The sequence below is a fragment of the Clarias gariepinus genome, chromosome 9, assembly GCF_024256425.1.
Source record: "Clarias gariepinus isolate MV-2021 ecotype Netherlands chromosome 9, CGAR_prim_01v2, whole genome shotgun sequence".
NCBI lineage: Eukaryota > Metazoa > Chordata > Actinopteri > Siluriformes > Clariidae > Clarias > Clarias gariepinus.
Window position 1 is genome coordinate 36,856,442 of NC_071108.1, and position 26,407 is coordinate 36,882,848.

The window sequence follows — 26,407 nt, forward strand, 5'->3', positions numbered from 1 at the left end:
CAAGGCCCCTCTGCTTTCACTGCAGCGCAGAGTGTACCCGCACCTCGTATTTAAAACCACCGCCTTGCCCGCTTTATTGTTCACAAGCACTTATAAGCGCCACTTCATTTGCTCACCCTACCTGCACTTGAATCCATCACGCCCCCTAGCGAGCCTGACACTAAATCTACAAAGACCCAATGCACTTCTTTATTATCTTCTCTGCACTTCTCCATCAGCATCCTCAAAGCAAATACTGCATCTGATGTGCTCTTTCTAGGAATGGAACCATATTGCTGTTCACAAATGCTCACCTCTTAACCTAGCTTCCACTACTTTTTCCCAAAGCTTCATTGTATGGCTCATTAGCTTTATGCCTCTGTAATTGCCACAGCTCTGCATTTCCCTTGTTCTTAAAAATCTGCACCAATACACTTCTCCTCCATTTCTCTGGAATCCTCTCACTTTCCAAGATCTTGTTAAACAAACGAGTCAGAAACTCTACTGCCACCTCTCCTAAGCACTTCCATACCTCCACAGGTATGTCATCAGGACCAACAGCCTTTCGACCTTTCATCCTCTTCAACACCCTTCTCGCCTCACTTTTATCAATATTTGCTACTACCTGCTCCACAACAGTCACCTTTTCTACTCTTTGTTGTTTTTCATTTTCCTCATTCATCAACTCCTTAAAGTACCCTTTCCATCTTCCCATCACCCTCCTGGCATCTATCAGTACATTTCCATCTCTATCTTCAATCACTCTAACCTGCTCCACATCCTTCCCATCTCTTTGCCTCGCCAACCTGTACAGATGCATCTCTCTCTCCTTACTATCCAATCTAGCATACAAGGCTTCATATGCTCTTTGTTTGCCCTTTTCCACGTCTACCTTCACCTAATGCTGCATCTCCCTAATGTCTACTACCTTCGGTCCTCTTCTTTGCTAACCTCTTCCTCTGTATACACTTCTGTACCTTCTTGTTCCACCACCAAGTCTCCTTGACCACTTTGCTCTTACCTGATGATACACCAAGTACCCTCCTTCCTGTCTCCCTGATCACATTGACTGTAGTTGTCCAGTCAACTGAAAGCACCTCCTGACCACCCATAGTCTCAACTCCCCCCTGAAGATTACACAACATACTTCCTTTTTCAACTTCCACCACTTTGTCCTCTGCTCTGCCTTTGTCCTCTTCACCTTCCTCACCACCATTCTGTGTTGTCTGGCTACACTCTCCCCTACCAACACTTTGCAGTCACTGATCTCTTTCAGATTACAACGTCGACACAAGATGTAGCCCACCTGAGTGCTTCTGCCTCCGCGCTTATATGTGACACAAGGTTCCTGCCTCTTCTAGAAGAAAGTATTCACTACTGCCATTTCTATCCTTTTTTCAAAGTCCACCACCATATGTCCTTCTACATTTCCGTCCTGAAGACCAAACCTGCCCATCACATTTTCATCACCTCTGTTTCTTTCCCTAACATGTCCATTGAAGTCTGCACCAATCACCACTCTCTCACTTATGGGGATGCTCTGCATCACTTCATCTAACTCACCCCAGAATTTATCCTTCTCTTTCAAATCACATCCTACCTGTGGGGCATAACCTCTAACAACATTGAACATTACCCCTTCAATTTCCAGCTTCAGAATCATCACCCTATCTGGTACTCTTTTCACCTCTAGAGCATTCCTAACAAACTCCTCTTTCAGAATAACTCTTTTCCTATTCGAACCATGGTAAAACAGTTTGAACCCTGATCCTAAGCTTCTAGCCTTGCTACCTTTTCACCTGGTCTCCTGCACACACAGTATATCCACTTTCCTTCCCTCCATCATATAAACCAACTGTCTTGCCTTACCTGTCGTAGTCCCAATATACAAAGTCTCTACTATCACTCCTAAACTCTTGCCTTTTCTTTTTTCTCTCTGCTTTTAAACACGCCATTACCATTGTAAAATACAATACCATTGTATTTGTTTACATTTTATTTAACTCTTATTTATCAGAAGTAGTGATGTACCTGTTCCCTTTCAAAGGCTACACTCGATGCTGCGTGAAAACGCTATGGGAACATCTTTTCGTGTTGCCGGTTGTGAAGCATGTGTGTATCAAACACGACAAATTTTAGCTTATATAACCTCGGTCAGGTGACATCGTCTGATGAGACGCACCTGCAGGTTATAAATAGGAGTAAACCACAAACATTCCTCAGATCTTTTGTCTTAATGACCGCATTGTGTGTGTGTCAGCGTGTGTCACAAACAAAGCAAAATTAAAATTAAAAAGCAAAGAAAAGTGTTAACTCACCGATATAATGGAGGAGTTTAAAACTAGATGTGTCCCTCCGTGTAAGAATTTTTTTGCGGAGGGCAATCTCCACACTTTTTGCTTTGAGTGTTTGGGGGAAAGTCACGCTCTCCAAGGGCTTGAGGGAGGCTGTGAACACTGTGATCTTCTTCCCATGAAGGTGCTTCGCGCGCGCCTCGCGTTGTTTAGAGAGCCACGAGCCGCGCTGCATTCCTGGGGATCACAAGCCGATCTGGCCGAGGCACGAGAGACGGAGTCACCCCTCCTTTCTCTCGCCCTCTCTTCCGATCGCGAAGTCTCTCCTTCCACTTCACAAGCGCACTCCGGTGCTTCTCGTGAGTGTGTAGAAGAGGCTTGCTCTCTTGCTTCTGTGGAAATGGAAGTAGCTACCTCAGAACGCTCCTCTAAGGAAGATAGAGAGTATGAGGAGCTGCTTGAACTCATAACGCGTGCAGTCAAACGGCTGCACATTGATTGGCCACAGGAGCAAGCCTTCCCCAAACGCTCAAAATTAGATGACAGATTTCTGTCGGGTGGCCAGGAGATGGAGCCACAACGTCGCTCTCTCCCCTTTTTTGACGACCTCCACAACGAATTAACTCGTTCATGGAGCAAGCCTTATTCATCCCGTATTTTTGTTCCATCAACTTCGTTTTATGCGAACATTGTTGATGCAAAAGCACGTGGTTACATGGTGATGCTCATCCTCCTGGACCTGTCAGCTGCATTTGACACCGTGAACCACAAGATTCTATTATCTATTCTTACAAGCCTTGGAATTTGTGGAACAGCGTGGCAATGGTTTGCTTCTTACCTAAAAGAAAGGTCATATGAGGTAACATGGAGGGGATCTACATCTGCCCCACGTAGACTCTCTACTGGTGTCCCGCAGGGCTCAGTACTTGGTCCTCTTCTGTTCTCCCTCTATACCCGGTCTCTTGGTAAGGTCATATTATCGCATGGATTCTCATACCACTGTTATGCAGACGACACTCAACTTGTTCTCTCCTTTCCTCCCTCTGACACTCAGGTTTCCACCCGGATCTCAGCATGTCTGGCAGACATCTCTTTTTGGATGGCTGCTCATCAGCTGAAGCTTAATCTCAGTAAAACCGAACTGTTGTTTATCCCTTGTGACTCATCTCCAGGTCAAGACCTTGTGATATCCATGGACAACAACCAAATCACTCCCTCAACCACTGCCCGCAATCTTGGGGTAACCGTGGACAATCATCTGTCATTTTCCCCACACATCGCTAACCTTACTCGCTCTTGTCGATTTCTTCTTTACAATATCAGAAGAATTCGCCCATTTCTTTCTTCACAGGCTACTCAGGTGCTTGTTCAGTCCCTCGTTATTTCAAGACTGGACTACTGCAACTCGCTCCTGGCAGGCCTGCCTTTGTCCACGATTCGTCCTCTGCAACTGATCCAGAATGCAGCAGCACGACTCGTTTTTAACCTTCCCAAGTTTTCCCACACCACCCCACTCCTCCGCTCCCTGCACTGGCTTCCTGTAGCTGCCCGCATCAAATTCAAAACACTGATGCTTGCCTACAAAGCTAAAAATGGCCCAGCACCCACTTACCTCTCTGCGCTAATTACACCACGAACTGCACCACGTTCCCTCCGATCCTCCAGCACTGCTCGCCTCATCCCACCATCTCTCAGGGATCGAGGGCGGCATTCATCCAGGTTTTTTTCTGTTCTGGCACCTAGGTGGTGGAATGAACTTCCTCTAGATGTCCGTACATCAGAGACTTTGACTATCTTTAAACGACGACTCAAGACGCATCTGTTTCTCCAGTATTTGGACTAACCCCCCCCCCCCAAAAAAAAAAAAAAAAAAAAAAAAAAAAAAACTCAGATGTGTTGGACTAATGGTACTTAGTTATTAACCTAGTTAACCCAGTGTAAGTATGTATCCAATGTTGTAAACATTAAAGCACTTTTTGTAAGTCGCTCTGGATAAGAGCGTCTGCCAAATGCCTAAATGTGATGCCTCAGATAGAAGAGACGCTCGCGGGCTATCTCTCTCCTGGGACATCATCCTTATTAAAGAAGCCAACACTTCCCTCCAAGCCATGTAGAACTTCTTCTACCCTGGTAGGGAAGGCGTTTCAAGCAGCAGGTCAAGCCGGCGCTTCTTTGCACACCATGGCGGTCTTGCAGGCGTATCAGGCCGACCTGCTAAAGGATTTGAGCACAAGCAGCACTGTGAATGAGTTAGCCTTCACAGAATTACGCCGGGCGACTGACTTGTCCCTTCGTGCGACCAAACAGACAGCCCGTGCTATCGGCCGTTCCATGGCCGCCCTGGTGTCCGCAGAAAGGCACCTATGGTTAAATTTGACGGGCATCAAGGATAAGGATCGAACATTCCTCCTTGATGCCCCCGTCTCACCTTCCGGCCTGTTCGGCGAAGCTGTAAATTCCGTCGCCACCAGGTTTCGGGAAGCTAGGCTTTATGAACAGGCTTTTGGGAAATTTCTCCCACGCCGTGCTCAAGAATCGAGACTGCCGGCCACCCAGTCTCGATCAGATCTGATTCTCGCCAGATGGGAGGTGCAGAAAGAAATCATAAGCAGCCGGGCACCCCCTCGTAAAGACAGGGGTACGGCTCGTCGCCCCTCACAGGCCGCCTCAAAGAGGTCAGATCGCCGCACTGTCTTCTTTTCAAAGAAGTCGTCTTAGGCTTATGCGCCCAGGACCGTGGAGGAGGACCCCCCCAGGGAGGGGCGCGTAACACCCTTTCACATAGGAAGACGCCCTCCCGGCACCCCCAGGGGGTCGGTGCTCAGTTTCCGCCGCCTTTGGTGTTTCGGACAACACCGGCCTCCAACAGTACGTTAGTCCTTTGGTCTTATCCTGCTGTAATCCAGGATGCCGAACCACTAACACCCCCCCCGTGTAACCGAAGTGCTAAAACTTGTGCCCCTTTTGGAAAAGCTGGCAGCGTGGAAGCTACTGCCAAGCATATCTCCCTGGGTGTTAAAGACTGTAGAAAAAGGCTACAGGATTCAGTTTGCACATCGCCCTCCGCGTTTCAACGGCGTGATTAGCACCTCCGTGATACCGGAAAGGGCGCATCTGTTGACTCTCGAACTGCAGGCATTGCTGGAAAAAGGGGCCATAAAACAGGTTCTCCTTCCAGACATAGAGGCTACTACAGTCGGTATTTCCTGACTCCGAAGAAAGACGGGGGGCTGCGTCCAATCCTAGAGCTTCGCGGACTGAACCGCTATCTCAAAAAGTACAGATTCAAGATGTTGACTGTCAAAAGCATGTTTCACAAATTCAACCAAGGGATTGGTTTGTGACAATAGATCTGAAGGATGCATATTTTCACATAGAAATTTTGCCACAACACAGGAAGTTCCTGAGGTTCGCTTTCGGGTAAAAAGCCTACCAATATCGGGTCCTTCCATTTGGTCTAGCTCTATCACCCCGCAAGTGCATGGATGCAGTCCTGGCTCCCTTGCGACTCCAGGGCATCCGTATTTTAAATTACATAGACAACTGGCTCATTTCGGCCCAGTCTCAGGAGCTAGCGCTTCGAGATCGGGATGTCGTCCTAGCTCATTCTCATTCATTAGGATTGAGACTCAATGCCGCAAAAAGCAATCTCTTTCCAGCTCAGAGGACAACATACTTGGGTGTTATTTGGGATTTAATCGTTATGCGGGCACAGATGTATCCTGCTCGTATCGAATCCATTCTCAATGCCCTGAAGAAAATCAGGCTGGACCGGAAAGTGACTGTACATCACTTTTAAAAATGTTTAGGCCTCATGGCAGCTGCATCCACGGTGATACCTTTGGGCCTTTTGCACATGAGAGCTTTTCAGTTGTGGCTAAGAGCCAGGGGTCTTCATGCAAGGGCCAATCCCCGAAGGCAAATAAGGGTTACGTCTTTCTACGTGGTTCAGACCCTGGTTCCTGACTTTGGGTCCCACTCTAGGCCCGTCTTGTCGTCGCAAGATGCTAACGACAGACGCTTCCCTCACCGGCTGGAGTGCGGTCTTGGATGGCCGTCCAGCCCAAGGGAGCTGGAGAGGCCATCTTCTCGCATGGCACATCAATTGCCTCGAAATGATGGCTCTACTTTTGGCCCTACAGCAGTTGGGAGGCTACCATGTTCTAGTGCGGGTGGACAACACATCGGTAGTCTCCTACATAAATTGCCAGGGCGGACTGCGCTCGCGCCACTTAAACAAGCTAGCGCACCAGGTTCTGCTTTGGGCACAGGACAGGTTCCTGGCCGGGAGTCCTGGCGAGGGTCCGTCAACAGCGTTTGCGCCTCTTATTGATAGCGCCCTGTTGGCCGACCAGAGTGTGGTTCTCGGACCTAAAATCTCTCTTCGACGGCTCACCATGGGTGATTCCAGTAAGGAGGGATCTTCTGTCTCAGGTGCAGGGGATAATATTTCATCCCCGGCCCGAGCTTTGGAACCTTCACGTTTGGCCCCTGAACGGGACCAACTAAGTCAAGCTGGCCTTTTAGCCAGCGTTATTGACACTATTTTAAATGCTAGGGATCCCTCCACTAGGAAAGCCCACGCCCTCAAATGGAATGTATTTGGAAGTTGGTGCATGATGAAGCAGGTGGACCCAGTTCACTGCAGAATTGCTTCAGTACTGGAGTTCCTGCAGGAAAAGTTGTCCTCGGGCTTGTGTCCTAGTATACTCAGGACGTACGTAGCCGCTATTTCAGCCTGCCACGTTCCTACTGATAGGGTAACAGTGGGAAAGCACCCTTTAGTTGCCCATTTCATTCGTGGAGCTAAACGATTGAGGCCACCCACTAGAGCCACTGTCCCGTCATGGGATTTATCTGTCGTGCTCGAAGGTCTAATTGACACCCCTTTCGAACCTCTAGAGTCAGCGCCTGTCAGGTTTCTGACCCTTAAAATGGTTTTTCTGATGGCCATTACCTTTCTGAAGAGAGTTGGAGATCTGCACGCCTTGTCAGTCTTCCCATCCTGCCTAGACTTTGCCCCTGGGCTAGTCAGGGCTGTTCTGCATCCTCACCAGAACTATCTTCCGAAAGTTCCATTCTCAACCATGCACCCTGTTGTTCTTGAGGCCTTCTGTCCTCCGCCTTTTACAGCTCTGGAGCAGAAGAGACTTCACTTACTGTGTCCAGTATGTGCTCTTCAGATTTATGTCCACCACACCGGCCAGTGGCGTAAAACAGAGCAGCTCTTTATATTCAATTCAATTCAATTTTATTTGTATAGCGCTTTTAGCAATTTTCATTGCCGCAAAGCAGCTTTACATAGTCAAAAGAATTATTTAGGTTTGTATGAAATGTGAATTTGTATGAATCAAAATGGTCAGTTTGTCCCTGGTGAGCAAGCCGAGGGCGACAGTGGCAAGGAAAAACTCCCTGAGATGGTAATAGGAAGAAACCTTGAGAGGAACCAGACTCAACAGGGAACCCATCCTCATTTGGGTGAAACAGAAAGCAGTAAATGATCTGCATTTATACAGTGTGTAGGGTGGGAGGCAGTTCAGCTATAATAGCTGATGTTAATTGATGTTAATATGGAGTCCAGGTAGTTATTGAAGACCCAGGTAGACTTGTAAGAAGTTCCAGTTATATGCTATGGGGGCCGCAACCGGGGGGCGGCCGCCACTACACAGACTCTGTCACACTGGGTGAGGGATGCTATTGCCCTCTCCGATGAGGCGCGTGGGCTCACTTCGCCTCTAGGAATTAGGGCTCATTCAACCAGGGGGATTGCCTCATCTATCGCTCTGGCAAGAGGTGTTCCCCTGCAGCAAGTGTGCGACGCGGCAGGTTGGTCCTCTCCGCACACATTTGTTAGATTTTATAGCCTAGATGTGCCTGCTACTCCGGGGTCACGGGTCCTCAAGTCAGCTTCCCAGAGATAGTTCTGAGACCTCCTTGGTCTTTGTGCGCACACGCTACACAACCCGGAGGAAGATAGTTCCAGACACTTGCAGTGCGGCGGTGTTGGTATTCTTGTTCCCATAGCGTTTTCACGCAGCATCAAGTGTAGCCTTTGAAAGGGAACGTCTCGGGTTACTTTGCTGTAACCCTGTTCCCTGAAAAGGCGGGAACGAGATGCTGCGCTCCAATGCCGCACTGCCCATGTGACCGGATGTCCCTTCAGACAAAATCAATCTGAGGAATGTTTCCGGTTTACTCCTATTTATAACCTGCAGGTGCGTCTCATCAAACGACGTCACCTGACCGAGGTTATATAAGCCAAAATTTGGCTTTTGATACACACATGCTTCACAACCGGCAACACGAAAAGATGTTCCCATAGCGTTTTCACGCAGCATCTCGTTCCCGCCTTTTCAGGGAACAGGGTTACAGCAAAGTAACCCGAGATGTTTCTTTGTGGTTTTTATTTAAGGTTATCGACTACTTAGTTGAATCCACTTTGAACGATTGTTGTGTGTCCTGCAAAGCTGTCTTTTTTTTTTTACCATAATTAAATGTTTACTATTTTCTGTATTGTCAGAGACATGTTTAAATTCTCCTGAGAGGTCCACTGTACAAAGTACCTTTTTTAAAACATTGTGATGCACATGCTAAAGATATATAGTCAGCACACACACACACACACACACAAAATCATACACTTAACTATTTCTTTATTCTTGTTTTGACTAGTCCAGTGATCGTCAACTGTCCCTAGCTGTCCCCATAACTTGCTGAATATGACCATGATGTTAGTCAGTGGAACTATTCACAGCAGCTGAGGATCTGGACAAAGACTGAGCTAAAATCTATGGGTCTCTGGCCGGGTTCCATTCCTGTGAGCAATCCTATTAAGATTATGTCATTGTGGTGCTTCCCTCTCCAGACGGAATTAATAGACAGCATCCATGAACTTCCCTCCCCAAGTACTTTCAGCTTCACCCCTTATTAAGAGAATGATAAATTAATGGTGAAGTTGCTGAACAACTACAGCTTGCCGTGCATTAAAAGTTGTGTTTTACCTTAGGTTGCCTCTGCAGGTGTTGGCATCACTGGACAGTACTACCTGTTGTCATCCAGGTTATGTTGCATAGTTTTCCAGAAGAGGTGGTATGCTGACAACCCAGTGTGGTTATAAAAACTTCCCCAGTCACATGCAAATTACCCACAGACATGGCAAAGCAAAAAATACGGCAAAAGACTCAGTTCATTAGACAGGAATGAGCCAGCTCTATTCAGGCAGTACAGTGATTCAGATGGCTGGAACGCATCTTTGTACCTGCACACTACCTGATTGACTGTCTACTGCATGAGTATCCAGTAGGGCACCATTAAAAGACTGCTGCAAGGCACCTTTGGACAGGCTTTCTGTTCAGACCAGACCTGAAAGGTTGCAAGAAAGGTCACCTTTTCACCTGGAACCATGTCATCATATGCTGTCATGATTGAAATCTGGATGATTATTTAATGGGTAATGGTGCAGTCTGAGACAGAGAAGTTTCTGATTCCCATGTATGTGGGACTCACAAACTGTTACAGTACTGCAGGCATAGAGAAAGCCCACTACCAGTGAGTTGACAGGTAAGAAATGATCAGCTGTATGCCAATATTTACATTTAATATTATTTTTTACATTTTACAGTATGTTTTTAGTTTAAGGGAAAGAATACATTTGCATGAAGTTTAAACATTTTAGTTTAGATACTTGTGCAGCATTTAAGGTGGCAGAATCTCTTCCAGGAGAGCATCTGAACTAGGACACTTGGCAAACATCTAGTGTCATTGTTCCTGAGGCCACTTTTGGTAACCAGCTAAACTCCTGTGCATCACAGTCTCACTACAACACAGATATAACCATCAAACTGGACTTATTTCATTGTATGAGGTGGTATGTCTCTGTGCATTATCTTCTGTACAGTTCTTTTGCCCAGTTCCTGTCTGCTTCTTTTCTGTGGTGGAAGACCAATATTCTTATACTTTTTGTGGAATTTACCCTGCCAACCCCACGAAAAAGCACATTCATGATCTAGCAGGTACATATTTAGCCGGTACACATCCTGTGAGGTGTCTTAGTGACCCTGAGGTGAAAGTTGCTCGGTTTTCAGCATGCTCTCCTGGTGACCTTGCTTTTGAACCAGTTGATGTCAATCGGTACTTGAGCTCAAGCTCTTATATATCCTTGTAGCCTTCTTGTCACTTTGTTTAACATGTCCCTTACTAGACTTTAAGATAGCAGATGGCAGGAATAATGTCATCTAAAATACAAATGTCGCCATTAAAAACGCACGTTTTGAGAAAAGGGACCCTGCAACTTGCCACGGCTGCGTGCGGCAAGCTGTGAAAATGCCCTTCATTACCTGTAGGGGGCAGTCATGTTTCAGTCTGAAGTACTGTGTGTCTACTGAAGCCGAAAATGTGTTATCTCTCTTAGGCGGCTATTGACAGCAGGTGACAGAGCTCATAAACGTGTCGAGCTCAAACTGTAAATACTGATATGTATTTATTCTTCATTTTCTTCTCCGTCAATGATGATACTTCTTTAACTGGGCTTTCTCCGTTCAGTATTATTATTATTATTAGTAGTAGTAGTAGTAGTAGTGCTCCGAATTTATTATTATTGTTATTATTATTCTTATTATTATTGTAACGCACCAAAAAAACGAATACCCAGGCTTTGACTGCGCTTCCTCCATTCATTAGTACACAAATTGTAGTAGTACACTAAAAATGCTGGGTTTTTTGTAAACATATCATTGGGTTGTTTATGCAGGGGGAAAATTCTGTGTTATTTCGGGTATTTTAATCACACTGTTGGGTTGCTTTTGTTTTGAATACTAAAAGTGCTGCATGATTAAACTCAATGCAAAAAACGAAAAAAGAAACTTCTCCGTTTCCGCTCTTTTGTTCCGGTGTTTTTGCAGTAAACCCATGGGTAAACACGATGATTTAAGAATTTAATTAAAGACGAATATATATATAAGTGGCATTTTCATTCAAATAGAACATTTAAATGGTTAGTGATTGGTGCATGGGCATCAACTCGCACGTTCTGTAATATTCCATTGTCATTCATACTGCTGTAGTTTTAGAGCCCGTTACTAAAGCATTCGCTAGTTAGTAAGTAAGTACGTAAGCAAATAAAAAAGAAATGAATAAATAGCTTTAAATTGTACTTTAGCGTAGTAAAAGTACCCTAGCATGAGTTTATATATAATGAAAATTTTATGTATAAAGAAAATAATTTATATATTTGTGTTTAATTAATTTCTTAACATTTTAATGGTTAGTGTTTGTTGCAGACATTCACACTATTTTTGGGGAAGAGCTTTGCTTGTACAGGCTACTTCACACTGATCAACAGTCGACGCCCCGCCGTAACCAGCAGATCAAAGGAGCAGTTATCGGCTATGACACGTAGCTTCTGAGTTTGGAGGCCAGAGTTGGTTGGTTGGTTGGAAGCATGTTTGAAGGAGAAGATAATGTCAAAAAACACACACACACAAACTCTCTGTGCATACACACATATAGTACCGTATGAGACACGCACAGACACACACAAGCTCTCCGTGCACACACACACACAAACTCTCTGTGCACACAAACACAAACTCTCTGTGCACACACACACAAAGTCTTCGTGCACACACACACACACACACACACACACAAACTCTCCGTGCACACACACACACACAAACTCTTTGTGCGCACACACACACACACACACACACATACACGCACACAAACTTTCCGTGCACACACACACACACACACACAAACTCTCCGTGCAGATACACCTTGCCTAAAAAAGATGCTTTAAAATCCATCTAAAATTAATTAATCGGCGTGTATAAACCTGCGGCTTGCACTTTTACTTAACAAAAGGCAGCATTTTGATCTAAAGGATGATAAATGCGTGCGATTTATCGAAAACAAATTCAGACATATTATTCAAATTTAAAGATGCCCATGCATATGTACAAAAAGACGAATACAAAGAATACGAAAGTGTATAATCTTTAAAAAAGTTAGCCTAATACAATATTGTTTCTAATGCTGAAGCAAACATGATTTTGTTTTAGTCTATTCTCTGAATACAACGCGACAGCGCGCTCCGACACCCACAGAACCCAATTACTGTAATCCCTCTTCTCACCTTTAATTCACGATAGGTGTGAAGTTATCAAACCAGTTTCGCTGATGGGGGAATTCATAGAAATAGGGGGTTTAAAACGATTTAATAAGGCTGAGCAGACGTCTCTGCCTAAAATGTATTTCGCCAGCAAAACATAAAAATATTCTATATTTAATAAAACTGTATTATGCAAAATTGTGTATTTTCCTTATTTAATATCGCTTCCGGAATGTTGTCCAAACGTTCCATGTATGTGGAAAACAGTGAAACCAAAGCACAAACAGAAAGGACGAATAAATGAATGTACGAAACATTAACACCTTTACCGTGCTCAAATGAATAAAGAGTTACTGCATTATGTTTCAATTTACATTTTTCTCCTAATTATATTGTTACGGGGTGCGGTGTGGAGATCCGCACAAAGAGATGTTTTACTGATTATAAGATGCCATAAGAATGTCAACATATGAGACGCGCGCACAAACAGATACTGTATACACATAAAAACATATTCAGTAAATTTGTGAATTACACTCAAAGTAATTATGAAATCTGATTTGACTGGTACCATTAAACATTTTATTTCTATTTATTCTATGTTTTGCTGGTGAAATACATTTTAGGCAAGACGTCTGCTCGGTCTTGTTAAGTTGTTTTAAACCCCTAAATTCTGCCAATTCGCAGGACATTCGCATAGTTACCACTATCAGATAGCCTACTATCAGGAAATGAAATTAATTTCTATACCATTTACACCAATACCATTTATTGCCATGTCTTTCATTGTTTTGTCCCTGTTAAGACATTACAAAAACTATATAAAAAAACTTTTAAAGCATGAATTTGGGCATCTCTTTTCATCATTATGAAAATAATATGAAGCACATATACACACATTCATCATGAAATATCTGTTATAAAACAAAATTAAATTCATGTTTGCTAAAACAATATTGTTTTAGGCTAACTTTATGCACAATTCATTGTTGTACTTGGTCCGGCTTTTAAATAAAGTCCTTCCATGCGTCATCTGGCGGATATTGAGTGAAGCACAAAACATTTATTTAAATTCACGAATGTTGCTTGCGGCAAATACCCAAAACTGTACCCGAAAAAATACCCAAAACTGGGTATTTACCTATATACTGTAAGTATGTGTTTTTTTCTTGATATAGAAGCCAGAATGACTTCCTGCACTCTTGTTTTTTGCTGTTACAGAACGCCCATACCCACCACCTCTGCCCCAGCTGGCTTCACCAACTGCTGCCCACAGTGGTCCTGTGAAGACTGGAGGCAGGATCTTTGTTTTGATAGACACCGCCTTATCATTAAACACAAGCCCGGAAAAACAAGTCAGCAACTCTGGCCTGTCTATCTCTCACACTGTGGGATTGTGGGTAATCATCTTCCATGCTCAGTGGGTGTGCGTCACTTGTATGGTGAAAATCCAGGCTTACATGCACTGTTTACCATAACATTCTGACCATGTGTGCGCGCGCGTAAAGCATTTTTTACATTTTGTGTCCATATGTAGTGACTGTTCTTTAGTAACTTTACTGCAACAACGGCCTCTGTAAAGAAAGAAAAAGTTTAAAAGGTTGTGGGAGTGTGGGAAATGAATCTGTTTTGAGGAGTGATTCGCAAATTATGTGACTCAAATCAAACATTTGTTTTGCTTTCAAATATTCAGGAAAAGTGAAGTATGGTGCCATGTGTTCATCACTTCGTGACACCATTACACACGTCTACCCTGTAGATGAACAGCTGCTATGACCTTTCAGTCATCCGCTGGATATGGATGAACCTTTCAATGCAAATAATTTTACAGATATTTTGTTGTTGTCTTTACTTTAGATACAAACAGTTAGTAAAGCCGCATGCTTGACTTTACATCTGGTTTAGTAACATTGAGCTGGATGAGCTGTTAACCAGGCTGGACTATCTGCTCTCATCACTAGGTATGTACCCATGTATTTATTCCTTCCTCTTAGAGCAAACACTTTAAACCTGTACAGTAAAATTAATAATATTTTTAAACATTATTGATGAGATCATTGCTTGTATTTCACAGGAAATGATCATCGACTATAATCAGGTGATTTCCTGTGCATTTCTAACGACTGATAATTGAAAAAATGTCATTTTGCATGTGTTGAAACTGCTGTATAGAGGAAACACATGTAAATCCTGAGAAATGTGCATGCGTCACAATTTGGTTGTGTAACATGGCAGACAACATATCTAATGGTGACCTGTTACACAATCAAGTAAACCACAAACAAAGAAAAATCTTATGAAATCTGTCACTAGGGGCGTGTGTACAACAGTAAAAACTAGATGGCCTACAACAGACTATAAGGACCAGACAATCCCTCTGTGACGTCACCCACAGGGTTTCTGAAGAGTGGTTTTAAAGCTTAGCTTTGGGAGCTCTGGTGGTCACCATCTTGGCAGAAGCTGACTACACCTAAACTCTTATCAATCCATAAATGGATAACTATTTGTCGGAAACAGTCTGAGTGTTGGTTGAACAACGCATACCTACCTCAGTTACCACAAGATACTGTAGCTAGCTTAGCTTTAGCCTAAAATGCTATGCAACTTTATTGTACTTGGTTTTAAAACTGAGATTTATGCACAAACAGACTTTTTCAAAAGTGCTGTAGAGTATGAAACAGCTGCTTCTTACAGAGTTTATGTTTTTTGCCGAGGTCACAGATACTGTTGTGTGGTATAATGTGTAATGTAGCTGTAAAGTACAAAAGCCTTTATCCTAGAAAGGAGGTGTGGTTGACCCCATTACTAGGGATGGTGAAGAAATTCAAGGACTGTGATCATTTTTTTAACTCTGTAAAGGTCTTAAAATGTTCTCTTTGTGAAAATAAAATATATGGTTATATGATAGACAGTGAAATCATAATGTTTGTCTATAAATAAATTGTATAATCATGAATGCAAAGTTTCTGTTATTGGCAAAATATCTCAAAATTATTTAAAACAACCAACTGTCGAAAATCAATCTACTTCTGAAGCAACCGATTTCCGAACAGTAGTTACTATATTTAAGTTCACATTTATTTACCATATTGATTTTATTACTAATCCATTTTAGATTGATGGGAGCAAAATGTCTCAGCTTTCAACAATTTACATGATTGCAGGACAGTCTGTTTAAGTTGCACTTTTGGATAGTATGTAGCCAACAATCCAGGAGAGATGGAGGGAAGTAAATCAACAAGAAAACCAAATTGGACAGAAGAGCAGTGTTTACGTTTAGCTTTACAAAAGTGTTTGGAGAATATTTCTTCCTTCCGCCATTCTGTTCACTTTCAGGGGAACTTCGAGCCGCGTCACGAAGTGACAGCTATGGGGATTGCTTCCAGAAATCGCGTCTTGAAGACATATCTAATCAACTTCATATTTACGACGTCATCGCCTTAGCGACGCAGCCGGGTCCTCAGAGGTTTTAGATCCCGTGGGGTTTATTCCTTCCACCGCTAGCTCGCCTCGGCATCTCCGAGTGTCTGATTCAGACATGGAGGAGGGGGAGGGGCCAGCGCGGCATGTAGTGCGCAAGCCAGTGAAACATGATCCCCCTATAGGTGATACAGATCTGCTTGAGTGTTTAATTCAGGCTACAGAGAAATTAGATATTTCCTGGCCACAAGTTCAGCAGGAAGCACGAGTTCGAGGAAAATGGGGCGAACGCATCCTAGATCCTAGGATTAAACCTTCAAGGAAAGGTCTGCCTTTTTTCCAGGAAGTGCATCATGAACTAACACGTTCCTGGAAAAAGTCATATTCTTCTCGCGTTCTCGGCCCTTTCACATATGATTATTCTAACCTGATTCAGGGCCATGAGAGAGGTTATGGGGCGATGCCGGAGATCGAGGGTGATCTCGCGAGACATCTGTCTCCGACTTCAGCGTCGTCACTCAGGCCCCCAGTGCTCCCGTCCAGACCATGCCGTACATCTGCTAAGATCATTAGTACAGCTTATACGGCAGGGGGTCAGTCTGCAGCTTGCATGCACACTATGAGTCTGCTGCAAACATACCAGGCTCACCTTCTGCAGGAGCTGGACGAAGGAGAGGGAGTTGGCCCGGATGCAATTAAGCAGCTGCGTCGCGCCACTGATCTCTCCATTAGGGCGGCTAAGGAGGCAGCACGGTGCCTGGGTAGATCTATGGCGGCCAATGTGGTTGCCTACAGACATCTGTGGCTCAACCTGGCGTCCTTTGGGGAAAAGGATCGGAAGCTTCTGCTAGACGCGCCGATCTCGCCTTCCGGGCTTTTTGGCGGTGCTGTCCACGACGTCGCCGCCACTATCCGGAAATCTCAGAAGAACGAGGCAGCGTTCTCCAGCATATTCCCTCTCCGAGCTGATTATGTGCATGCCGCCACTGATCAGCCCAGCACCAGCTCAAGGTCCTCCCATCGTCTGACTCAGAGACAGAGTGTCGCTGCTCGTCAGCCCCCGCAGAAGCAGAAAGGTTCAGGCAGGCGCAGTAGGCGGCGCTCTGGGCGGCAGCCCTCTTATGGCCAAGATCTACGCCAAGTTATCATGGCCAGGAGCGCTGCCACCAAAGGCCCATTACCCTGATGAGTCCAGGTTGCGGCAGCTCCCCCGAGGCGTTCAGCATTCATCAGCCCATGGGGCCGTTACTGCTTCTTCTTGGCGACCGCAACCAGGAGCCACGAGCTTGGCTCCACTCAGCTCTTCGGGGCCCCCATCACCAGGAAACAGTCCCGTCAGGCTGGTTCCTCTAGTAGAACACATGAACGAGTGGAAGGCTCTTCCCGGTGTGTCTCAGTGGGTTCTGCGTACAGTGGGAGAGGGCTACAGGATTCAGTTCAGAAGCCCCCCACCACGGTTCAACGGTGTACTAGGTACACTAGTGAAACCGGAGCAGTCCCAGGTGATGGAAGAGGAGGTGAAGGCTCTCCTGGCAAAGGGGGCTATCGAAAAGATTCCTCAGTCCCAAAGAGAGTGCGGCTTTTATAGCTGCTACTTCATCGTTCCCAAGAAAGGTGGGGGACTGCGGCCAATTCTGGACCTCCGAGTTCTGAACCGCAGTTTGAGGAAGTACAGGTTCAAAATGTTAACGCTCAAGCACGTTGTGACCCAGATCCGACCAGGCGACTGGTTCGTCACGATAGACTTGAAGGACGCGTACTTCCACGTCTCCATCTTTCCTCAACATCAGAAGTTCCTGAGGTTCGCCTTGGGGAGCGAGGCGTACCAGTATCGGGTGCTTCCATTCGGCTTAGCTCTGTCACCCCGCACTTTCACAAAAGTGGTGGATGCGGCCTTAGCCCCACTTCGTCTGTCAGGTATCAGAGTCCTGAATTACATCGACGATTGGCTGATTCTTGCCCACTCTGCAGAAATGGTGGCCCGTCATCGAGACTTAGTTCTCGGTCACATCAGAGTGCTGGGGTTACGGCTAAACGTCAAGAAGAGTGTGCTTACCCCATCATGCGTCACCTCTTATCTGGGCGTCATATGGGACTCCACTCGGATGTCAGCCCGCCTCACGCCGGCTCGCATTCAGTCACTCCTTCTAGCCGTCAAGGGCATCAGACTAGGCCGCGCTGTGACTGTGAGGAGCTTCCAGCGGCTGCTGGGCCTTATGGCAGCAGCATCAAGCGTAATACCGCTCGGCCTGCTGCACATGAGGCCGCTCCAGTGGTGGCTCAAAACCAAGGGTTTCTCCTCCAAAGGAGAAAACTCAGTCCCAAGGCCCTGTTCTGGGCGCCACGTGCCACTGTGTGACACTGACAACAGACGCCTCCTCAGGATGGGGAGCGATCTACAGGGGCCGCTCCGCACAGGACCTATGGAAGGAACATCAGCGCGACTGGCACATAAATGCTCTCGAAATGATGGCAGTCTGGTTAGCGTTGAAGTACTTCCTTCCAGATGTCAGGGGCCAGCATGTACATCAATCATCAGGGGGGTCTGCGTTCACGCTCACTGTGCAAATTGGCGTCCCAGATCCTCCTGTGGGGCCAGGGCAAGCTCCTCTCGTTACGGGCAATGTTCGTCCCAGGGTGCCTCAATCAGGGGGCAGACCTTCTGTCCAGACAAAGGTTGTCAGCAACACAGTGGCGTCTGCATCCAGAGGTGGTCGAGATGATCTGGAGGGAGTTTGGGCGAGCAGAGGTCGATCTGTTCGCGTCTCGCGACATGACCCATTGTCCACTCTGGTTCTCCCTTGTACACTTAGCGCCCCTAGGCCTGGATGCCCTAGTGCATCAGTGGCCACGCAGACACCTGTATGCTTTTCCCCCTGTCGCACTGCTCCCGGCGGTTCTAGAGCGGGTCCGCCAGCGGAAAGTTCGGCTCCTTCTAGTGGCCCCTCGCTGGCCCACCCGGATATGGTTCTCAGACATAGGGTCTCTCCTGGACGGACAGCCTCTCCAGTTGCCGATCAGGAGGGATCTATTGTCCCAAGCTCACGGATCGATTCTCCATCCAAGACCCGAGCTGTGGAATCTATGGGTGTGGCCGCTGAAGGGGCGCACCTCATAGACGCTGGCTTTTCCCAGGAAGTAGTCAGCACCATACTTAGCTCTAGAGCCCCGTCCACGAGAAAATTGTACACTGCCAAATGGGGGGTTTTCACCTCATGGTGCAGGAACCGGCTGTTGGATCCCGCTCAGTGCCCTGTCGGAACCGTACTGGACTTCCTGCAGGAGCGGTTCTCTGCTGGGTCAGCCCCGTCCACTTTAAAGGTTTATGTGGCCGCCATTTCCGCATTCCGCTTCCCTGCAGGGAAAAGATCTCTGGGCCGTGACCCACTAGTGCACCGTTTTCTCCGTTGCGCGTGGAGGTTAAGACCTTCAGTTCACTCCAGGGTACCCTCGTGGGACCTCACCATGGTGTTGGAGGGTCTGTCTCGGGCTCCGTTTGAACCACTCACGGACAGTAACGAGAATGTGCAACACTGAAGACCCTCCTCCTCCTGGCCATCTCGTCTCTCCGGAGGGTAGGTGATCTGGAGGCGCTCTCGGTAGCACCATCCTGTCTTGACTTTGCCCCTGGGCTAGTCAAGGCATTTCTACATCCAAGACCTGGATATATTCCCAAGGTCCCTACTAGAGTGACCAGGCCAGTGGTGCTCAAGGCCTTCAGTCCTCTTGCTTCAGGCCTTCCTGACGCCGGAACAGGAGAGGCTAAACCTTATCTGCCCGGTTAGAGCTCTCCGTCACTATGTCCACGTCTCCTCAGCGTGGAGACGGTCTGACCAGCTATTCGTGTGCTTCGGCCCCCAAAAGAGGGGTTTACCAGCGACCAAGCATACGCTCAGTAGATGGATTGTGAAGGCCATCTCCATGGCTTATGGGGCAGTTGGTGAAGCCTCTCCGCTCTCCGGTCCGCTCAGTCCGGGCACACTCCACCAGAGGTATGGCGGCCTCCAAGGCTCTGGCTGCGGGGGCGACACCTCAAGAGGTCTGCGACGCCGCGGGGTGGTCCACCCCGCACACATTTGTTAAATTCTACGCTATCGACCTCGACCCAACTCCGTCCTCTCAGGTGCTCTCGGCTCAGGCCAGGCACCTATAAGCATGGCGGAGTGGGCATTCTCGTCCCGATAGCTGTCACTTCGTGACGCGGCTCGAAGTTCCCCTGAAAGGGAACGTCTCTAGGGTTACGTCCGTAACCCCAGTTCCCTGAAGGGGAACGAGACGCCGCGTCACGTTGCCATACTTATATGCGCCTGGGCGCTTGTGAGCTTTCGGAAGCTGTAGTAGGTTTGTCTGACACCTATTTATACTCTTCCGCGTGCCGACGTCAGACGCGGCTGCGTCGCTAAGGCGATGACGTAAATATGAAGTTGATTAGATATGTCTTCAAGACGCGATTTCTGGAAGCAATCCCCATAGCTGTCACTTCGTGACGCGGCATCTCGTTCCTTTTCAGGGAACTGGGGTTACGGACGTAACCCTAGAGACGTTTTCTGCTATAGAAACTCTTAAGCCTCTTAAAAGTCCTCCTTTCTAAACTTAACAATTTTTACCTTAGGAGCTGTTTTAAGGTCTAAAATGGTTTGTAAATCATTCTTATCTTTACTAAGAAAATTTGAAGATTCTAAGAATTTTTTTAGACTTAAGAAGCTTTGTGAATACAGGCAGTTGTTGGGAGCAACAACACCATGAAGTCCAAAGAACACACAGGGATAAAGTTATTGAGAAATTTAAAGCAGGCTTAGGCTACAAAAAGATCTTCAAAGCCTTGAACATCCCACGGAGCACTGGTCAAGTGATCATTCAGAAATGGAAGGAGTATGGCACAACTGTAAACCTACCAAGACACGGCCGTCCACCTAAACTCACAGGCCGAACAAGGAGAGCGCTGATCAGAGATGAACCCCAAGAGGCCCATGGTGACTCTGGACGAGCTGCAGAGATCTACAGCTCAGGTGGGGGAATCTGTCCATAGGACAACTATTAGTCGTGCACTGCACAAAGTTGGCCTTTATGGAAGAGTGGCAAGAAGAAAGCCATTGTTAACAGAAAACCATAAGAAGTCCTGTTTGCAAACACAGCAAACATGTGGAAGAAGATGCTTTGGTCAGATGAGACCAAAATGAAATTTTTTGGCCGAAATGCAAAACGCTATGTGTGGCGGAAAACTAACACTGCACATCACTCTGAATGGGGGAGCTTCTCTTCAGCAGGGACAGGGAAGCTGGTCAGAGTTGATGGGAGGATGGGTGGAGCCAAATACAGGGCAATCTTGGAAGAAAACCTCTTGGAGTCTGCAAAAGACTTGAGACTGGGGCGGAGGTTCACCTTCCAGCAGGACAACAACCCTAAACATAAGGCCAGGGCAACAATGAAATGGTTTAAAACAAAACATATCTATATGTTAGAATGGCCCAGTCAAAGTCCAGATCTAAATCTAATCAAGAATCTGTGGCAAGATCTGAAAACTGCTGTTCACAAACGTTGTCCATCTAATCTGACTGAGCTGAAGCTGTTTTGCAAAGAAGAATGGGCAAGGATTTCAGTCTCTAGATGTGCAAAGCTGGTAGAGACAGACCCTAAAAGACTGGCAGCTGGAATTGCAGCAAAAGGTGGTTCTACAAAGTATTGACTCAGGGGGCTAAATAATCATGCACACCCCACTTTTCAGTTATTTATTTGTAAAAAATGTTTGGAATCATGTTAGTTTTCGTTCCACTTCTCACATGTACACCACTTTGTATTGGTCTTTCACATGGAATTCCAATGAAATTGATTCATGTTTGTGGCTGTAATGTGACAAAATGTGGAAACGTTCAAGGGGGCCGAGTACTTTTGCAAAATGTATCATTGTACCCAGTAAAGAGACTGGAGGGCTGAGCTGTAACGGGCTTTCTAAAAAAATCCAACTAGCAAAATGTTGGCATAATGAGTATTTCTAAGTAATCTGGACAACAAGACATGAAAAAGCTGAGTGAACTAGTGAAAACAATTTCATTAAAAAAATCGCTTGGTCAATTAAGGTTTAATTACTGAACAGACGTGCTAATGCAAGTTAACATGCAGAGAAGTTGGTTTGGAAGTTTGAGCATGTGCGCTGTTACAGTGCGTTTCTGAAGTTGGCGTATGCATGGTGGGTGGTAAAACATGCATGGTAAAACTTCATCTTTAAAACTTTATATTTGTATGACTTTATATATATATTTATATCAAAGTCCTTTGTAGAAATTCTCTTAACATAAGTGAGCATTATTATATGCGTTTTTTGCGAGGTATATAGAGCTTGGTACAATTGTTTATTTAACGTTAGACAGTGAAAAAGCTGGAAGACTTCCTAATAACTCTTTGAAACTCAGCATTCAAAATATGCATTATTTGTGCCACGAATGTGTTTGTAATCTTTGCATTTTATGTTTTAAAACACATTCTCTTAATATCCTCCTGGATAAAGCATTTCCAGATTTCCTCGCAAGACCTCAAATGTTGCCATTTCATGTAAGTAAACATTTATACTCCAGTTATTCTAAATGATTTTAAGAACGAAGTATAAAGTTATGGCAAAAAAATGCTAGGTATAACCTTACAATTAAGTTAGGAAGACTATCGAATATTTCCTTGCAAACCTATAATTGGTGAGATTACCTCTTAAAACAGCGTACAGTACACTAACATTCAAAAGTTTTAGACGGTTATTAATTTTTGGTTTTAAAAGACTTTTATGTGCAGCAATGCTACATTTATTTTATTAAAATTAAAAGACTACATTTATTTAAAACAGGAATAATGTTAAATAATGTTGGAATTTAAAGTAACAGTTTTCTGCTGTAACTTACTGTATTTAAAACTGTAATTTATTGCTGTAACATTAAGCTGAATTTTTAGCATTATTAATTAAGTCTTTAGTGTCACATGATCTTCAGAAATCCCTTTAATATGGGGATCTGATCATGGGAAAAAATCTTGATATTTTTGTATAGACAGTTATAATTTTTTCCCTCCCAATTTTCTCGCTAATTTAGTTGTTTCCAATTCCTGCCTGTCACTAGGGGGCTCTACATTAAGGCTACTACTACCACTCAGTCGGGAGGGCCGAAGACGTGAAACCAGCCGACTGCATCTTTTCGAACTGCTCGATCACGCACTGTTGGGGGCAGAGTAACACACTCGGGGAACAGATGCCCCTAATTGGCTGTAGAGCCGTGATTAATGTGGAAGCACTAAGTACCTCTCATCCCTCCCCTTTAAGAGAGCTAGGCCAATCAGCTCTTTCTAGACCTCCGGCTGCGAGAGGTTACAGCATCACCCAGGAATCGAACACGCGATATCTGGATGATAGGGCGAGCACTTTACCACTGCGCCACTCAGAGGCCGCTTAGCAAATTTTATTAACAATAATAATAATAATAATAATGTTAGGCTATAAAAAAGGCCAAATATTTGCATGACCAAGTACTGAGTGCTGTCCATGTTCATACTGTTCAGTAGTCCAACATTTCTGTGTTAAAATCTTTTTATTATTATTATTTATTTATTTTTAATCTTTTTCTCACTCTCTCTCTCACACACACACACACACACACACACACACAGAAATCAGAGGACAGGACCCCACATCAGTACATTTAGAGGAGCAGCTGGAGTCCAGGTGAAGTGTTTACGTACAGATATAACGTATTAGTGTAAAAAGTCTAACTGTTTCCTTTTAAATGTCCCAAATGATTGTATAAAGATGATTAAATAATCTATTAACCCACAATAAACCACAAAGTGCAGTTCAGTGTTACATTACAATAACAAATCATGCAGTAATACATTTATAATAAAATACTCACACAGCTTTTCTGGACGCTTTGACCACAGGCAGAAGATTCAGAAGACATTCCTCTGATGGGTCATATTTCCACAAATGAAACTCATCCGGCTTCTGATCTGAGGTCAGTAACACAAACACCAGAGCTGGCCACTGAGCAGGAAAGAGACTGACTCCACTGAGATGCCAGTAATTGTCATCCTTCAGGTAAGTTTGTACTTCCTGCACTAGAGACAGATCATTCAGTTCATTCAGACAGTGGAACAGATTGATGGATTTCTCTGGAGATGGATTCTCCCTGATCTTCTCCTTGATGTACTCGACTGTTTCCTGTTTGCTGTGAGAGCTGCTTCCTGTCTGTGGCATTAAGCCTCGTAAGAGAATCAGATTGGACTCCAGTGAGAGACCCAGGAGGAAGCGGAGGAACAGGTCCAGGTGTCCATTCTCACTCTGTAAGGCCTTGTCCACTGCACACCTGAGGAAATCAGACATGTTTGACTTGATGAAAAGATCAGACAGGTCAGAGGTTTGTTTTTCTGTTACATTTTCTTTGATGAAGGAGAGAAATGCATATAAAGCAGCCAGAAACTCCTGAACACTCAGATGTACAAAGCTGAAGACCTTCCCCAGGTGAAGCCCAAACTCCTCTCTCGAGATCTGAGTACACACTCCAGAATACACTGACACTTCTCTGACATCAATGCCACACTCTCTCAGGTCTTCCTCATAGAAGATCAGGTTTCCTTTCTCCAGCTGTTGGAAAGCCAGTTTTCCCAGTGCCAGGATACTCTCTCTGGTCTGCTGAGGATCAGGGTCACATTTCTGATGGTACTTTTGGTTCTTGTGTTTGATCTGAAAGACCAGGAAGTGTATGAACATTTGAGTCAGAGTCTTGGGAAACTCTCCACTCTCTGCTTCACCCAACATTCTCTCTAGAACAGTGGCTGAGATCCAGCAGAAGACTGGGATGTGGCACATGATGTAGAGGCTTCTTGAAGACTTCATGTGTGAGATGATTTTATTGGCCAGGCTCTGATCACTGATGCTTTTCCTGAAGTACTCGTCTTTCTGAGGATCACTGAACCCTCGTACCTCTGTTACCTGGTCTACACACTCAGGAGGGATCTGATTGGCTGCTCCTGGTCGAGAGGTGATCCAGAGGAGAGCAGAGGAAAGCAGGTTCCCCTTGATGAGGTTTGTCAGGAGCACATTCACTGAGTCTGAATCCGTCACATCACACACTCTCTTATTCTCCTGGAAATTTAGAGGAAGTCGGCACTCATCCAGACCGTCGAAGATGAACAGGACCTTGTAGAAGTCACAATTTATTAATTCTACTTCTCTCATTTCTGGGAAAAAGTGATGAAGAAGGTCCATCAAACTGAGATGTTTCTCCCTCATCAGATTCAGCTCTCTAAAGGAAAGTGGAAACATGAAGGTGACGTCCTGATTTGCTTTTCCTTCAGCCCAGTCCAGAATGAACTTCTGCACAGAGACAGTTTTTCCAATTCCAGCAACTCCTTTAGTCAGCACACTTCTGATGGACTTGTCTTTAAAGAGATCATTACATTTGATGGGTTTCTCCTGTGTTACTGGTGTCCTGGATGCTGTCTCGAGCAGTCTCACCTCATGTTCATTACAGACGTCTCCACTCCAACCCTCTGTGATGTAGAGCTCTGTGTAGATCTCATTCAGAAGAGCTGAGCTTCCATGCTGTGAGATTCCTTCATAAATTCTCATAAACCTCTCTTTCAGACTGGATTTGAGTTTTGGCTGAGACTCAGAGACTGTACACTCTAATACCCAAAGGAATAAACATAAACTTAGCAAAGCAAAAATAAAATACCATAATTACTGCTAATGGATGCCTTTGTTTTAAAAAGAAAACTGAAAAGTGGGCGTGTTGGTCATGTTTACTGAAAGTGGAACATGTTTTAGAGCTCTTACTGTTCTGCAGTGTGTTAGCGAGATCTGTGAGGTTCATGTTCTTCAGGACGTGCAGTGTGATCTTCAGCGCTCCCTCTCTGACACTGTGCAGATCCTCCTCATCCTCCACCTCCCTTTCAGTGCATGCTGGGTAATCTGGACTCAGAAGCTCCCTAAACCTGTTTAGCTCGTTCTTTATCAGGGTGATGACTTTGTGTTCCAGCTCCTGGTTCGAAACACACAGGAACATATGGAGATATTATAATCTTACACAGTGAGAGAGACTTTTATTTTATATAGAGAAGAAAAGTCTCTTTCTGTTACCACAGTTACATTGAAATTCTGTCTGATTACCCATAATGCTCCAGCACACAGATACAACTGTACGCACACACACACACCTTGAATATGGAGTTCAGCTGATTTCTTCTTATATTTGTTTTCTTCTTTCGTTGTCTGTGAACAAATAAAATACATGATATAGACTATCTATACAAAGCTTCACAACACACACACACACCAGAAAACATGCACCGATAAATATACAGATAAACACACACTACACTGATGTGAGGACTTCCTCACTGACACTACCGTATGAGTGAATTAAACAGTTGTATAGTGGTGAATGTGGTGTGTAACAGTAGTAACAGCTGTAACAGTAGTTGTGTAGTTGTGAGTCTCCAGCTCAGGGACTGCAGGCTGAACTGAAGTCTTAAAGCAGTTTTTCCTCACTGCCAGTCTGAGAGCTGCAGCACTGCACACTTTAGTGTTTTACTGCTTCAACACCTGATAAAGCTGATGAAGGCCTTC

The 26,407-nt window shown here is 45.1% G+C and overlaps 1 protein-coding gene across 6 annotated transcripts in view; it reads right to left on the reverse strand.

Annotated features, from left to right (window-relative positions):
* LOC128529944 (NACHT, LRR and PYD domains-containing protein 12-like) overlaps nt 1-26,407 on the reverse strand; it is a 143,886-nt gene that overhangs the window by 86,843 nt on the left and 30,636 nt on the right. For 5 of the 6 annotated variants that reach the window (XM_053503577.1, XM_053503580.1, XM_053503578.1 and 2 more), the window contains exons 3-5: nt 25,996-26,050; nt 25,616-25,820; nt 23,691-25,464 (exon numbers count right to left, since the gene is read on the reverse strand). In XM_053503577.1, the coding sequence (XP_053359552.1) occupies nt 23,691-25,464; nt 25,616-25,820; nt 25,996-26,050 (2,034 nt within the window). The remainder of the gene's footprint in view (nt 1-23,690; nt 25,465-25,615; nt 25,821-25,995; nt 26,051-26,407) is intronic. The other variant, XM_053503581.1, reaches the window with a different exon arrangement.